We start from the raw sequence: 17607 nt of genomic DNA, 5'->3' as shown, positions 1-17607 counted from the left end.
ACAATCATAGTGCCACCATGACAGCTACAGAGCCTAGCAACACCAACAAGAAGGTGAAAATCAGGCCAAAAGTACAAAAGGAACCGAAAGGAATTACTGCAAAAAATGTGGCATTTGAAAGTGTGATCGGTAGTAAATGTCGTACTTGGTGGGAGGAAAACCCTTTAGACCATGAGATAAAAGATTCTCTTTGAAAAGCACAAGTGGATCACACCATTTAGATGATGACATTTAATATTAAGGATTTCGAACCTGTGCTCCGTACTATGGTGTCTAGATACAACCGCCATGAGAGAGCCTCCATTATCCAGTTCTAGGGCTGCACAGTAAGGGTTTCCTTCAAGGCTGAGGACTTCAAGAGGGTATTTGGTATACCCGATATGAGAGCATCTGCAGCAAAACCAGCCAAGAAGCTCACCAAGGAGAAAAAGAAATGGTTGCTGGACTAGGTGTGTAGGGATGACCTGACGGAAGAACAATGGAAGAGTGTCTAGTCTGATAGTAGGGGACTGAAGCTTGCTTTCATTGCACCCGGGGAGTGTAGGATGTTCGTGGACTTGGTGAAAAGTTGACTCACAGGGTCCAACCGCGCATCTGATATAGCCATTTGGATGATAGGACTAATGAATGGCATCAAGTGTGGTAAAGTTTATAGCTAGGGGCAACTCTTATCTGAGAGGATTCATGATTTCCTCAAACTGGAGCATAAAACATTCTATATGTGCCACCCCGCCATTAGTCTATTTCTGGATGCAGTACATACACAAGTACCTTCAGAGATGTGAGGTACTTTTGACCCATGTGTTAGGGTGGGACCCAACAAACCATCCATGTACTATTATGTTAATCCAGACACTCTTGGTGATGCCATACAACCAGCGAAGAGGAGGAAGCTGGAAGTAGCAGTCGAAGTGGAAGAAGATAGCAGCATGAAGACTCAAATGAGGAGGCCGAGGAAACAGAGGAACAGAAGAGTGGAGATGAAGGATTCCGCATGGCACCACACAACATCACAGAAGAAGAGGAAGCGAAATCAGAGCAACAGGAAGAGGAGGAAGAAGAGCAACTGGAGCATGGAGGATTGCGAGCACAGTGGAGAAGCACTCGGGTGAAATTTACACCCCCCAAATTACCTCCTTTCGCGCACTTGGTACCTAAGGAAGCACTCACAGTGGCTAGCCTGGTAGGCGGCGTGAGACTAGTAGGAGTGTTGTTTAGGAAAGTTGACGAAGGGGAGCCTCCAACACAAAGGTGGGTGTTGCTGCCGCAGATAGGCCTAGTTGTACTAGAACCACAAGTCGTACCTCCAGACCGTACGAGTGGAGACTTAGGCAGCACAATAGTGGTGGACCATACGATGGCAGGGATGAACGTGCAACATGCCAGGGAAATGGACACTGTGTAGAGTATTGAGAGCCAGGAGGTGGTCGTACAAGAGGTAGGTACTAGTACGAAGGAGGTGACCGTAGCGGTTGAGGGCAGTACGACACCCCCAAGAGGGAAGGAGTTCGTGGACGTAATGATGGCAAACACGAAAGGAGGGGATGGCTAGGAAGAGTTGGCGGTGTTGGACACACTGGTTGACGAGGATATAGATGCATCCTTGGACGGGTGGCTCGGATAGTTTGCACTTGCACCTCACCTCCCCACTTCGGCTTCACCCCACCAAATGGCAGTTGGCCAAGGCGAGACACAGCATAGGGCCGCTCCTATCATAGATCAGGTTCAGGACAAGATGATGTCCGCAGAGGAGCAGGAGAGGGAGATAGGGGAAAGTGGACCTGACCAGAGCATCATTGATGTAGACCCTACCGATCTAGCAAGTTCCCTACAGCGGTTCTTTAGGGAGTTACAAGGGATATCAGACATAGCCTGAGGTATGGCACAGTTGACTGGACAGATGGATGCCAGCAACTCAGTTGACGCTGAGAAGCTCTTGCACTTCATGGCTTCGGGATGTGAGGAGTTTGCACACCACTTTGAGCAGCGGGGGTGGCCCGATAGTGGTACGCCGACGATGGTGCAGGAGTGGAAGCACGTGCGATTGGTGGAGGGAGTTGGCACCTTGGGAGCTAACTTGCGTAGTATGGAGGGGTTCTTCCGAGATGTCTACCTGCAGATGAGACAAAGCAAGATAGAGCAACAGACACAACAGTTGTACGTCGAGAAATTGGAGAAGGGGAAAAGCGTGCGCAGTTGGCCACAGTAGAGAAGAACTTGAGGGTTGAGTTGGAGACGAAGGTGGCCACTTATGAAGCCCGTTGAAGCAGGCAGGAGAAGGAAGCACAAGCACTTGCAACAAAGGTGGCTGACTTAACTCTACAAATGGAGCAGAAGGACAAGAAACTATTGGAGGTTGCACATTGTTGTGCGTTGCACACACTCCCTGTCGCCGCCAGGGTCCCCCTTCCTGTTTTGAGCTTTCCGTCGTTGCCCTGCTGAGTTTCGCGCAGAGTTTCTCGCGTCTCTTTGAGCGAGTCCGTGACTGATCCGTAAAGTGATTGGTGTTAGAGTAATGAGCCGATGAATCTTTCCGGCTAGTCCAACTCTTGGGCGTGAAGATGAATCTTTCCGGCTAGTCCAGCTCTTGGGCGTGAACGCCAAGAGTTTTGTTCGAAGTTTTGAGAATCGCCTTGGGTAGGCGTAAGGTAGTAGGAATTGGCGAATCCCGCCAAGCAAGAACAGTGCGCCTAAAGGTCACACGAAGACCAAAGTCGTCGTTTTTTGCACAACAGCTGTGAAGTAGACTGCATAAGGTTTGTCGCCGCGATGTTTATAAGATTTGAATAACAGATGATTTTTGCATGCTGATGAACGATCAAATTGCCTGGCCAAAATGCCTTAGAATTTTGAAGCCTCCTAAATCCAAATTAGTGGAATCTAGCAAAAGGCTAGTCTGAGGTCCGACGTTTCGCGCAAGTTTTCAAAATTGCCTAAGGGGCGAATTTCGGACCCCGAAGCCCGAAGGGGTCAGAATTTCACTAAGTTAATCTTGCCAAAATCGCCCAGGGGGTCGAATTTCGGACCCTGGAGCGAAAATTTCAAAGTCTGATGCTTCCCATTTGGTCCGAAAATAATGCAAAAGCCTTTAAGTGCTGCAAAAGATGGTTCCAGCTCCGAAATTTGAAAAAATGGCAAACGTAAAGAGCACGCACATATAAGCGTTCAAGTCCAGAGTTCGCCAGATGTGCTTCCAACTCTGAAAAGCACTTGGGCGTCCATTTTTGGACCCCAGGGCAAAATGTGTAGATGCAAGATGTCGCAAGGGGTAGCTCAAAGTCCGAAAACCCTTAATACGCCCATTTTCGGACCTTGGAGCGAATTTTAAAAATGGAGATAAAATGCTAAGTGTTCCAAAGACGCCCCCGAAAATCACTTAAGTTCCTATCTTCGGACCTTAGCGTGAAAATGAAAAGCGGTGAAATAGCAACATCTCCAAAAGTACTCCTAGCTCCGAAATCTGCCGTAGACTTATATTTTCGGACCCTGGGGAGCAAAAGGAAAATACACGAAATATTTGAAAAGGGACGCACTTAGTCCGAAATTCACCAAAAGTGCCCCCAGCTCCGAAAATCACTAAGCAGTTACATTTTCGGACCCTGGGGAGCAAAAGGAAAAAACACGAAATATTTGGAAAGGGACGCACTTGGTCCGAAATTCACCAAAAGTGCCCCCAGCTCCGAAAATAACTAAGCAGTTAGATTTTCGGACCCTAGAAGTCATATGGAGAGTGGGCAAAATATTTGAAAAGGGACACACTTGGTCCGAAAATCGCGAAAGTGCCCCCAACTCCGAAAATCACTAGGCGATTATATTTTCGGACCCTTTGGACCAAAATGAAAAACGCGAAATGTTTCCAAAGGTGTTAAAACTCCGAAAAGCACTTAGAGCTTGTTTTCGGACCCTAGCTCCAAAATGAGAGACAAAAGGAAATTGCGAAAGATGCTCCCAGCTCCCAAAATCGTTTAAAACCTTGAAGTCCTTCTTTTCGGACTTGGAAAGCGAAAATTAGAAAGATACAAGTGTTACAACTTGCTAAGGAAAATTGCGAATTCATTCAATCCTCCGACGCTCCGGTCCGAAGCTTTCTATTTCCGAAGGAGGGCGAATGCTCCGAAGATCGAAAACACCTTCAGGTCCGAAGTTCCGGGCGAGCTGTTAAACTCTTGAAGTCGCGAAAATCGCGAAGGGTGGCATAGTTTAAAAGGTTGGCAAACACAATCAATCCTCCGAGGTTTTTTTCGGATCGCCAAAACCCTTCCTTAGGTGGCAAATGCATCTAGTGCAAGCTTCCAAATAACGTTCAAGTCCGAAGTTTCTCTAAATTCACGAAATACACTCCATAGCGCCCAGACCTCCAGCAAGGTACGATCGCGAATTTTCCAAACCGTAAAGGTGTCAATCCTCTGAAGTTTGAGAACAAGGAAGTGTCAAGTCCGAAGTTTTCCTCAGGCTCCAAGCTCCGAAATTTGCCAGAGGCTTGCAAATCGCGAAATATAAAACGCGAAATTTGCGAAACTTGCAAGGAGGAAAACGCAGTTCAAAATTTGAAAACCCTTCGAGGTCCGAAAATAAGAAGGTAAAACGCTGCATTAACACTCCCTCCTGATCATTTAAATTCAGATTGCCAATTACCCAAAAAAAAAAAAAACCATTTAAAAACGATAAATTCTCTTTTGTCCAGCAACCGCGAAAATTTAAGACAAAGAGATAACCGTTGGAATTCAAACTTTGTAGGATCGTCCGTTCATTTCATGCGACAAGGTTGGGTAATCTCTCGCCATCAGCTCCCATCAAGTAAGTACGCTTTGTTGCATATGATCATTTGAAAAATGTGTAAATCGAATAGACAAATGCGTGAAATTTGATCACAATGCTTGAACTCTTGAAATCTGCATCTCTTTTGCTCATAAAATGTTGTTCAAAGCACTCAAAAATTTAGAATTCGCTCCTAAGGCTTCACCAAAAATTGCATCTCTTTTCAAACCTAGGAAAATTTCCATGCTTTGCCTCTATTGAAAATTAATCCAAAATCTAGAAATGATAAGTATAAATGCGCAGTCAGAAATCTTCATGAATATGCTATGGTAAAAATTGATCAAGCTGTTAGCTAGAAATATTGCTCCATGTCCAAACTAAACTTTAAATTAATCCCGGCAGGCTGGAGCGTTTTGCTATCTAACCGGCATTACTTTTCTTGTATCACCTCGTAATCCGCGTCCGACTGTGCAGGATAAATGCCTAAATCGGCAGTGGAATCATCGAAAACGCCCGCTGCAGCCGAAACCTCACGAGCATCCAAATCAGATATCTAGCGTAAGGTTGAAAAGATGAAGTATCAATATCAGAGGGGAGGATTGAGGGAGTCGAAAGTTCAAAGCGTCTGGGACAACATTGGTGATACTGACCTTGGCCATATCGATATTCAGGACTTCAGGAATCGGGTCTTCTCACCCAACACATATGGCAGGCCTAGGCAGATGGTGGAAAGTGGCATCGCCCAAGCGGCAGGTTTTCCTGCAGCAATACAGAACTATGAATTAGTAGTGGAGGTTGCCCAGCATTATGAACCAAATTCCAGACTAGTGCTCCTAGAGAATATGACTATTGCCGATTTCTCTCCTGAGGCCATTGGTGATGCATTTGACATCCCCTTTCCAAACAATCCCACAGCTACAACCATAGACGAAGCACAAGGGGCATATGATATGAATCCAGCCCGATGCAAGGCACTGATCAACAAAGAATGGTTCAAGGAGAAAAGGCCTTCAAGCACCAGAATTGTGAAAAAAGACCCCCAGGAGTGATTTTCATAATGAACATGGGGATATGGTCACCTTACTCAGCCGAATCATGGGACTTCCGAAGTCCAGCTACTTTGAAGAGTGGATGTTCTATTTTACAGAGCAAGTCTTACCCGGGAAGTCTAAGTTTGATTGGGCCCAGATCATAAGCGATAACATCCACACTCAGCTGATTGAGCTCGAAACGAATAAGTACTTCACCATGACCTCTTATTTGGTCTATATGTTCGCCAAGAACCAGCCACTGCCAGGATTGATAACGAAAGGTGAAATCGGGAATGGGCCCGGTCAGGTGAAAGTCTATGATTGTTACCCCCAACTGCACTACCAAGATATAGCTCAGAGGGAAAAGAATAGCCCGGCTTATGCAGTTGGTCAGTATGAACACGTCAATGATGCCTTCACAATGCGCCTGGTCAGGCTAATGCAGGGAGGGTTACACATAAGGCTCTCGGAGCAAGCTACTACTTTAGTGCAGAGGTATGGAGCCTGGTCCATTCAGTTCCCAAGGTTTTCCTACATCCGAATAGCTGGCTTCGATGGTGCTCCCCTCGAACTTCCACGGTATCCAACCGACAAAGTAATTCTTATGGAGGTTGCAAGGCAGTCACGCCCGGCCGGCATCTTACTCCGAGAAAGCAAGCAGGCTGGATTCACATTTCCTATGATCATAGGCAGCCATGATGTCCATTTGAAGACCCCTACCCTAGCAGAGGAGTCCCTTGCAGAGCTGGCCTCTTATGGCCTACAGGACCATTTTCCAAGAAGGTACTTCGATCATGATAATTTGGCAAAAAGAGCCTATGGTCGAAGGTACAAAGCAAAGGAGTCTGTTGAAGACTAATCGAAGAATTGCTCTGATGACTACGATGTCAGGCGACGGGAATATTCTAGGCTGAGTGTGCAACAGATGCGACTCTTTGAACACCGTCGGGTCCCAGATCAGCTCACAGACTCAGGGAATTGCCTCCAGGTCAGAGAATTTGAAGCAGTAAGGCATCTCTTGCCCGGCGTCGATTGGTCCCAGAACCCAATCACAGATTTCGAGGCAATCATGGCAGCCCCAGCAAGGTACACAGATCAATGGTTACATCAACAGATCGAGAGGCTAGTCCATGAGGGAGTCCAGTTCACTTACCATTTGATGGGCAGCCTCAATTCTCAGTCTTCAGAAGACGAAGAACATCTAGTGCACCCCGAGAAGGAACTGAGAAACCAGAGAAAAGAAAGAAGGCTAAGGCTTGCAGAGGGACTCAGACGTCCAAAAGAACAATGAGGGAAAACATTCCTATAAAGACGCCGAAGGTCACTTCATCTTCAAAAGATCCCAGTTCGTCAGACGATGCTGTAGAATTGGATTGTATACCTGCTCTGCCTTCCTAGAGCGACATCGATGCACTTGAAGCCAATGATCCTCCTGCGCCTGATGTGCTAGACACTAAGCTAAGAGCCCTTGAGTTGACCGAACTAGGAGAAATTCCATCCACCCAAGGGGTCAAAGTGCATGAACCTACTCAACAAAGCCGTCACGAGTTGCTGCTCCACCATACAGCCAAAGATGACTCCACCGTCGAGGGAGAACAAAGGATAGATGAGACTCGTGAGCTCGAGAGAACTGAAGAGCGACCTTCACATGAAGATGTCAGGCAGTTGTTCAGCGAAATAGGGGAGAATTCAGCTGCAAGCAAAGAGCTTCACACCTCTTTCACTCCTCCGGTGGCAGGGCAGCTGCGAATCTGCGGTCAGTCGGTTGAGAACGTAGGAGAACAGAATGCTGACTTCACCCTATCATCAACCCAAACAGTGCCTCAAGAGTGGCTGATTGCCAGAGCTCAGCACATGGCCGCCACCAAACCACCCATTGATCTAGAGGATATCTTCTCGCTTATGGATCAAGCAAAAGCCAAAGGGAAGAAGAAACCAAGGGCATATTCTAGAGTGACCAAGGACGAACAAAGGAACCGCACTCTTCATATTGCCACCCCGCCCGTAGACAAGCCAGCAAATCAAATAACACTAGCAGATTATAGCATCACAACTGTCCCCATCGGACGAGCTACCAAAGAGCAGGAAAAGGAAGAATTTAAGGATTCAGTGCAGAATATACTCAGGCAGCTCGAAGAGATCACAGCGGAAAAGGACATGTATCAGGCCCGTGCTGAGCAGGCCGAAGGATACATCGATCAGCTCCTAAGGCCATTGCACAATCCCTCCGAATCCCATATTCCCCGGACAGTGTTGGTGCAAAGGATCACAATTGAATTTGAAGGAGTTTGGGACACCGCAAAAGCTGTCAAGGAATGGATACAAGACATCAAGAAAAAGGGAGAGCAAATCCTTAAGGAGGTGAAAGAAATGGCCCTTCATCGAGAGCTCACTCTAGTCAAGATATTGGAGGTAAAGAAGGAATCCCTTCATATGCACGAGGTGGCAGCCACTATCCTTCCCCTCATGAGAGCTCTTTTCTGGACACGCGCAAATTCCCACATTGTCTGCCATCCTAGATCCTCATAGCATCTGTGTTCTCAAGGAGTGGTACTGGACCATCACCATGAAGAACGACACCAAAGAAATTATTGACAAAGAAAGTGACGCATGTGAGGCAATTATGGGAAACATGCAAGAACTAGGTAAGACCATCCTCCGATCAATGGTTTCAGGATGGATAAACGACCTGTCCGATAATGCAATCCAGCCGGACTGGGAAGAAAGGTTGGGGACGGATAAGATTTCCTATTCGGCTAAGGACTTGAGTTTTGCTGGTCAGTTCCATTCAGACATATTATGCTTTGAGCATAATCGCTCCAGCTAGAAGGACGGTTTAAAGTACGTGGACCAGTATCTCGAGGGCATGCAATATAAAATTCGCCATCCTCCCATGCCTCCATTCAGTCTGCTCTTCCAGTTGTGTATCAAGTTCCAGGAATACGTTCACGAGGAACGGGTAGCAAGTCGTGATTTATGGTGGGAATACCTGCATGGCGAAGATCAATTTCTAGAAAAGGAGTGTGAGACCCAAATAGAGAAAGTAATTTCTCAAAAGTGCTTTTTTCCCTCCAAATCTTAAAAGTGCACTTTTGCACAAAAAGGTGACAGTTGACTTTTGGTCAACCAATGTAAAGCTTTGTTTGATACACCTTTTTGGATTATTTCAAATTGTTGTAATTATCCCTTTTTGGTTAGTTATTGCCCATTTTGGGGTGGTTGTTGATATTTGCCTCCCATTTATGGGTATGGGCAGTCTTGCTTTATGGATGAATCTGGGCCACTTGTTCAGATTAAATCTAGGCCATTCATCCTTTTTGAAGCCTATTTAAGGGACTGGTTTTCCCTTTTTTTGTAAGAAGTTCTTGGATTGTTGCGAAAGCTTTGGAGAAATTTACAGGAATTAACGCAATGAATTAAGACTGTTTTCAAGTTTCCTTGTGAGTGCATGGTCTCCTTCTTCACTTAATTTAGAAAGCTTTCAGTTATGTCTATTTATTTTACATAGCATTTTTCAATCAAGCATCTGATAGAATCTTTACAGTCCATACCATTAGAGAACGGCTGATTGCTTTTCTTTCCGCATGGTTAATCTGGACCCTTTCATGCTTAGTTCGGTTATCAAATACATACTATGAATGTAGAAGTTCTAATATCGTACTTGATAATATGAAAATCTAGTTTCTCCTTTGAAGATTGCACTGGATTTATGCAAACATTGTGTCTAAATAGCTGGTGATGTTTAATCCAGTTTCCTGGAGGTGTCTGTCTGCTTCACTGAATTTGCTATCTTAGTTAGAATTTACAGTTTGTCTCTCTCTCTCTCTCTTTATCCTTCCCTCCTTTTTCCCCTTTTCATTCAGAAAATCTGCAGTCCTATCAAAACAGTATCAAATTAACCGATATCATCCAATAGAGAGATCGTAAAAGTTCCAGCGAACTTACCCATAAATTGCCAGTTAAACGTAAGTCCCCCTTGTGTTTCCAGCAAAAACACATCAAGCCACTGAGAGATCTCGCAGTCAAGACCTGACAAAAGAAACCTTGAGGTTGTCCCCTTTGATCGAATATAAAAAATTAGCATTAGGGACTTCCTTATCTCAAGAGAGGATAGGATAATCAGTTGGCTATTCTATTCTGCGTTGGCCGTATGGAGTTTGCAGCAATGCGATTTCAGACACGTCAACACACACATGGTCAAAAAGGCATGCGAGCGGCAGCTGATTGCGGAGAAGAACCTCCGGCTCCACAGAGCATGACAACCTTCCTCTTCGGCCATGACAGGGACGCCTCCTCCCCCTCATAAGTCTTAGTATTTTTTGTTTTGTCGTTCCAACTCTTGTTTGTTCTAGTCGTCTGGAAGACGACTACTTTTGGGGGGGGCTGATGTTAGGGGCTAATAACACATGTTAGTTTATAGTTGGTTGGGATGTTTATGTTTTGTTATGTATGGGTTGCCGAGAGGTTCCCATTGGGTAGTTGGTAGGTTGTGACGGTTGATAGCCTGGCCAACCGCCGGGTCTATATAGTGTATGGATGGAACCTCGGCAAGTTAGCATTGTACTGGCATATTTTGAATACAATAAAGATATCATCATTTTGCCATATCTGTTTTGTAATTGTTATCTATGCTTATATACATGAATGACCCTGTTACATGAGTTATTGGTACGTGTGGAATATCTCTGTTTATCTATGAGTTTACCAATCTCACCATAGGGACTAAACAAAGAACTAAGGATGGAAAAGGAGTTGAGTCAAGGAGCCAATGAATCAACAGAATCTATAGTCCACAATGATAAAGGCAAAGAAAAAGTGTCTCAAGAACAAGAAGATCTCACTCACCTCATTCAAGAGATAGAAGAAGGCTGAGAAGATAAGGATGAAACTACTTTACCACCTAGAGATGAGCAAATGCACGAAGGAGCACAAATTAAAGAAGGAAGGTCTTCCATTCCGGAGTGGTTAAAAGAAAGATTAGCTCAAGAGGTGATAGTGGTTGAAGAAGAACAAACATATGATATAGCAATTCTTCTAAGCCAAACTCGAGAAGTCACTGAGAAGAGGAAAGCTACGAAGATGTCAAAGGTGATTAGAGATGAATCGGGATCAAGAAAGCTGCAAATAGCCACTCCAAGAGTTGAGAAATATGAAGGAGAGATTACAGTGGATGAGTATGATATGGAGACCATTGATTTCGGACCACTCACATCCGAGCAAGCTATAGGGGATGCAACTGATTCATCGAAGGAAGTCAATGACATGTTGAGAACTGAAATAGAGAAGAATAGAAGATTGGGAAAGGAGATAAGTGTGTGGAGGAACGATGTCCAGCAATTTCAACAACCATTAACACATCAAAGTTCAGCAGCCACACCACCTCCCTTGCTTCCCGCAGAGTCAGTTGATCATATGGACAAAATGAGGATTTCAGCAAAGTTGATAGATACATGGATGGAGGATTCATATACCAAAGTAAGCAAGTTCATGAAGGGCATCATACAAATACTTGATACAGTCATAAAGGTCCTTGGGAGAACTCATGTCCTCATAGAGGCCTCCAAAGCATTTACTCATGCTAGAGATGTTATCATTCTAGTGCTTCAAGTAATAAGGAAAAAACCAAGGGAGGTCCTATCAAGGGAGAAAGTAAGAAGAGAAGGAACCACACCTATCCTTCTACGATGGAGTAGCCTACTTCGCACAAAGAACATTTTTTAGGAGATTGGAAACGGATGTAGTCAAGTTCGGGATGATATGCACTGAATCCATGATAAGATAGTGGGAGTAGCACAGATTGTTTTGGGAAGAAAGATTGATCCAGGGACAGTTATAGAGGCTAAGGAGTTGGAAGAAAGAATAAGAGTTATCTTCCATGGGGCTGATGGTATGATCACCAAGAAGCAGCTAAATGATATGCTTGAGTTCGTAGTCTTGGCAAACAAAACTCAAGAACTTGAACCTGAATGGGAGGATGCCATCGTCAAATCTTTCAACGAGGTCATGCACATTGAAGAGCAACTGAAATCTCTACCGGAGGTCCCGATGACTGAGATAGAAGACATGGTGACTAGATTCATCGAATATGCCACAAAGGAGCGTGAGAAAGGGAACCAAATTATAGAAGATAGTTTGTTATGATCCCACTTGGCATTCCATTTTCCTATTGGAGGATGCTCCCTCAATTTCCGTGTTGGCACATGCTATTTTCTCAGTGGTTGTTTCATGATGATGATTATCTAGATAGGGTTTTCATTTGTATGAAACCCTAATTGGGGTTTAGGTGGCAAGATCTTGGCCCTTGATCTTCATTCGATTTCGGCCCTTCATTGTATTTGGGAGTCTTATATAAGCTCCACTCATTTCATTTGTAATGGTTAATAATAGCAATAGAATAGTAAGAGAATAGAAGAGAGAGTAGAATAATAGAGCTAGAATAGTGGCAAGAGAAAAACTTGAAGAATTGTTGTTGTTTGGCTATTGGATCAATAAAACATTGAAGTTATGGTGTTTTTGCTCAATCCTTGAAGCCTATTGCATGGTTCTTTATCTTTTCAAGTCAACCTTTGATGTTAGTTTTAGTATTTAGATTGAATAATGGGATGTTGCACTTGATATATTGTGAAGCTCGTTATCCATACCACTAGCTTTCTTGCTGATTGTAAGTTAGCCATGTGTGGTCAACTGGAACCTTTGAAATTGCTTAAGTTCGATTATTGCTCAATCATTGATATGCATTCAACTAATGGTATCTATGCTTGGCGATGATTTGAAAACCTCCAAACATCCTTAGAAGATTGCACTAGTTCTAGTGGAGTTGTTCATGTATGGCAATGCAATAACTAGTTGAGTTTCACTTGTGTCATTCTTCATTCATCCATTCTTAGGATAGTTTAGAACTTCTTTAAACCCTTATCTTTTGCCATTTATTTTTTTTGCAAATCATTCAGTAGTCTTAGGAAGAAACTTCATTGCATATCATCTGCAAATCACTTCATGAAATCTTTCGAACCATAAATGCCCCTTGATGAAATAGCAATTACAACGACCAACTGAACTTATCCACACGTAGTGACCCTACCTTCATGAACCTTGGAGTCTCCTCAAGTGATCCTTAAGCCAATCTTCAACATTTGAAAGATTTTGTTCAAGAGAGGATAAGATACTCTTGGGTATTTTATTCTGTGTTCGCATGTGCATAAAAAACACATCAACAAACCCCTTATGGGAGAGAACCATGACCTTTCTTTATATAATAATTTCTTTACAATTTTAGAGCAACCAATACCTCATTCGATTCATGAATGCTTGTCCACTAGAAGAACCAACCCCTCATTCAAATTCCCACCTTAGTAATGTTGCTTAATCAATGGATGATTGAAACACAGATCTACCATATTGTCTTCTATAATCTGATTATAAAACTGTCATAAAGAATCCACAATTTCTTCTCAAAAGTGTGTACCTTAAGTCTGAAATGATCTTCATATAATTCTCTCTCTTAATCTGGTGTATATATTATATACTTGATTGTCTTCCTCACACTCAATACACACATCCGCAAAATCCATTTCGTATCTCTATTTATATCTTTACTTCTAATAGACATTCCCTTTCAGATTGAAGAGATATATCTTTTCCTTCAAATGAAACATGTCTGTTAGGAACACACCTCTTTGAGACAAATCAGATCGCACCTTTTCAAAAGAATAAATGACAAATCCTTATCTTAATTGCTGCACATATCATGAAGTCATCCTCCATTAAGAATACACACCTTTTAACTATAAATCACATGTTAAATTAGTTAGTGCTTCCTTTTATGAATCAACCAGCACCTAGCAAATCGTATCTTCTCATAACCAATTGCTCCATTAATTATAATTGCTGTATTACCATAACTTAGCAAATTAAATATACAATTACATCTGCCTTATATTAATTGTTGTCTTATTATTTCTTAGTTGCTGTACATAACTTTCATCACACCATTTTGAATATGTAATCACCACTGCCTTTAATAATCTCAAGCGCTTCACTTTGATATTAATCGCTGTCATTTGTTTGCTTTATCATATTAATTATGCTTCTCATTAACTGCTGTGTTTGCTAAATAGATTGCCTCTTTTGAACTTGCCACCTTGATGCTTATTGTACCCATTCACAACTGTCTCAAATGAATCCCTGCTTAGTCGATATGCAGTTTGTCTTTATTGACCAATCGTTGTTCCTTTATGTCTTTTCTCTGATACAAGTCGCTTCTTACATAATTGACCATTCAATGTATATTAATCAATGACTGGTTGCTTCTACATAATCTGGATTGCAAGCCTGTCATATATCAGATATATATAGTCACTGTCATAAGTCATATATCAAAGGTTTATACTTTCATCGCTGGTCTAAGACTCTGTATTTCTTCATGAAGTTGCTGCTTTATAGATTAGAAACAAATTAATGATGATTGCAACTTATTTCCTCAAAACAGATTTAGTCGGCACCTTAATATATTGCTCCTTTGTTTGTAGTCAACTATGATATGACCATATAATTCGGCTGTTCAAGATCATTTATAATTGTTGATCAATCATTTCCTTTATCTGATCTTTATCCTTGACACATTGATCTTCATTTGCTATTGTGACTTTGACTTCGAGAATAGCTTCAACTCTTGCTTCTTGCGATATTGTAAATTGACGTGGCAAAGTACCCTTTGATGAACCAGCAAATAGAATACTTTTCTCCCATCACTAATAAACCTCCATGAAAGTACTTTAAGATTTATATCATCATTGATCATAGTAATATTCATTTCTTTATGCCACCTTCTTGACATCAATGACAACTCCACCTTCTCACCTTTGACATCAGTGACAAACTTTTGACATCCTCAACTGAGTGCTCTTGACAGCAATGACAATATTTCTATTAACTTACCTAACAACACATAGTTGTACTTCATTTCTATCTTTAAACATGTGAGATTTTATATATCTAATTAAGAACATACCTCCATCCTTGACTGCAGTTACCGTGAGACCTGCACTAGTGCTCCCTAATCCAGTGGTTATTACAGAACGATGACTAAGCTTTGAAGCAAACTTTAAAAACTGAGACTTTCCTGTACCTGCAACAGTTACTAGAGTATATCAATTAAAATTGTAAACTCGGAAATATTTGGGCAACAAAAAACTTTTAAAAAGTCTAGTAAAGAAGCCTCATATAATTATAATCATTCTTCAATATTTTCTTTTATTTTTTTAATAAAGAGAAATTATATATCTTTATCATTTTATGCAAACAAACTAGTTACAAAAACATCACTTTAGGATTATCATTGCCATCACAGTTGTCATTACCAAAGAGGCAGAAATTGATGATAGTAACTGCAAAATAAATTTTAGGAGCCAAAGCATTTCAAAATAAATTCACTTTAGCCTGCATACCAGAAAAAATGTTTAGATAACAAAGCACATAGACATGGATAATAGTTAGAAACTGCAGGGAACTGTCCCTGTACTAGTATTTGTCGTGCCTCTAGTGTAGCCTATTGTGACATTGTCATTCTATGGGAGATTGTATCTGTTTACTCCTTTACCTAATAAGACTAATACTTGCATAAATGAAAAAAAAAATACAATGCATATGAGATTGAATAGCAAATGTATTGCTTTATTCATATGAAGTTCTTTGCACAGATTTAAACAGAGGTGATCAGCCAAGGATCAGAATCTCTGTATCTAAAACTGATAAACTTAAAAAGAGGGAGCCAACGATTGCTGGTTCAGTCAAATCTGTTGGAACAGCTTTCAACTAATCAAAGCAACTCACCAAAACCAAGAAGTACTAACAAAATAGTCAGCTACCAGGAAAACATTACATTTGTATTTATCCTAACCTGGCAAATAGAGGTCGAATTCCTAGCCAGCATGAGAAAAATACTAACTATCAAGGACAAAAGATGTCACTAGAGGAACCACAGTTCCTGCCAAATTCAAAGACATTTTGCCTAAATGGGGAAGTTGCTTAGCAGAAGCCCTAAGCTTGTATATTTCCAATTTGTTAGTAGATTTCCATTTATTTTTAGAAGTACACAGAATGCATACACAATTTCATGCACCTATCAAGGACATAAAAATTTATTTTCTTTACATAAAATGCAGCCACACAAAGGCACAAGTGTGAGTGTTAGGGTAGGAATAGAAACAAATTTTGTTGTCCAAATCACAATAGCAAGTAAACACATTGTAAAATAATATCACAAAATAGAAATGTAAAATTGTATTGCAAACAATGACAAAAATAATATTGTGCAACAAATTTTGGAAGATCTTTTTTTTGTTTTTCATTTTTTTATTAATTTAGGGCATTTTCCAGGGGGGGACAGAATGAAATGTTAGTGAGATGTTTCCTACATTTTAAGACCACTTTGTACCCATTTCCAAAATAGGAAATGCATCCCAACCCCCAACACCCACCCCAAGATGTAAGAGATGCATCTCCATGCAACAATGGTTATATCATAGTACCTCAAATGTAATGCCCCAATCCAGAACCTGAAAGATAAACGATTAGGTAAGTTTAAACTTATTATTAAAAGGAACAAACATACGAAAGTCAGTATGAAAGATTCACCATCACTTCATGAAATTAGTGATTATCAGTTAAAGGACAAAAGCAACTTAATGGAGACTACCTCAGCAAAGGTAATCCATGTGGAGGCTAGATACGCTGAACACGTCTACCGCAAGTATCATCCTAAGTACCACTGGCATAGTGATTCACCAATTTGAGACAAAATAATAAATGGACTATCATTGAAATCATTGTTGGAGCATGGAGTTATCGACATCCCTTACAACATGGACAACGACTAATATTGAGATGACAAGATAGCTATTTGCCACAGCAGGGGTTTGGTCTAATATAATCAGCAACTATCCTGTGCTATAAGAAGACATAGCCATTTGGATATAGGAACGATTAATGGATGAGATACACATATTGAAGGCTACACAGACTACGTGATCTCCCTAAACAAACAGCAACTTGGAATACTCCAACATGAACCGTCTTAACAATGGAAGGAATTATATGTAAGAAGTTTCTGACACAACCACATGTATCTGTCAGGAGTTAGTGACTATCTTATACTCAACCAAAAATTAATTAAGGAGATTGCTATCAACCTAATCGATATTACTCAAAGTCAATTACTACACAATAAGAAGAGCATTACTAATATTGATTAAAGATACCAATTTAGTAAGAAGCCTTAAGCGATTAGGATGATAATGAAAAGGTGCGATCTGTATACAGCAGTTAGCATTTGTTATTAATGTAATTAGTAATCATGAAGAAGTGCGATAATGAAGGGAGGTGTCTTCTTGTTACCAAAGGATGCTATGCTTTCAGTTTTGGGGATATATAAGACCAATCAAATTGGTCATTTTCTATGATCGATTTTGTTTTTATATTGTTTCTTATTCCAGTTTGAAAGAGCTCAAAGTGAGCAGGCCGAACGCCAAATATCATGTGCATGAAGTCAAGGATTATTCACATCAGACACAGCACAATATACCTTGCATAATATCATTTCCAGATCTGATACAGCAGAAACCAATTGCGCATACTATATATTCCAAATCAAAAAAGCCATTCATATTGCCATTGGCAAAATCAACTTCTAGTCCATTGCATATTTATATTGTCTTATTTGAAACAGCAAGTAATTGTGCACTTAGTGCAAATTGATATCAATTCACTTAAGCATAATCTTAATTGTATAAATTAGAGACAGCCAGTGTCTTGATCATTA

At 41.4% G+C, this 17607-nt stretch overlaps 1 protein-coding gene across 4 annotated transcripts in view; it reads right to left on the bottom strand.

The window, feature by feature from the left end:
- The window catches only part of LOC131069394 (probable DNA helicase MCM9), a 278734-nt gene that overhangs the window by 77755 nt on the left and 183372 nt on the right, over positions 1–17607 (bottom strand). For 2 of the 4 annotated variants that reach the window (XM_058004789.2, XM_058004788.2), the window contains exon 11: positions 14800–14916. The exons of the other annotated variants lie outside the window; for them this stretch is intronic. In XM_058004789.2, the coding sequence (XP_057860772.2) occupies positions 14800–14916 (117 nt within the window). The remainder of the gene's footprint in view (positions 1–14799; positions 14917–17607) is intronic. 4 annotated transcript variants of the gene reach the window in all.

This window comes from Cryptomeria japonica, chromosome 10 (genome assembly GCF_030272615.1).
Source record: "Cryptomeria japonica chromosome 10, Sugi_1.0, whole genome shotgun sequence".
Taxonomy (NCBI): Eukaryota; Viridiplantae; Streptophyta; class Pinopsida; order Cupressales; family Cupressaceae; genus Cryptomeria; species Cryptomeria japonica.
This window is presented reverse-complemented; position numbering and strand designations above follow the sequence as displayed.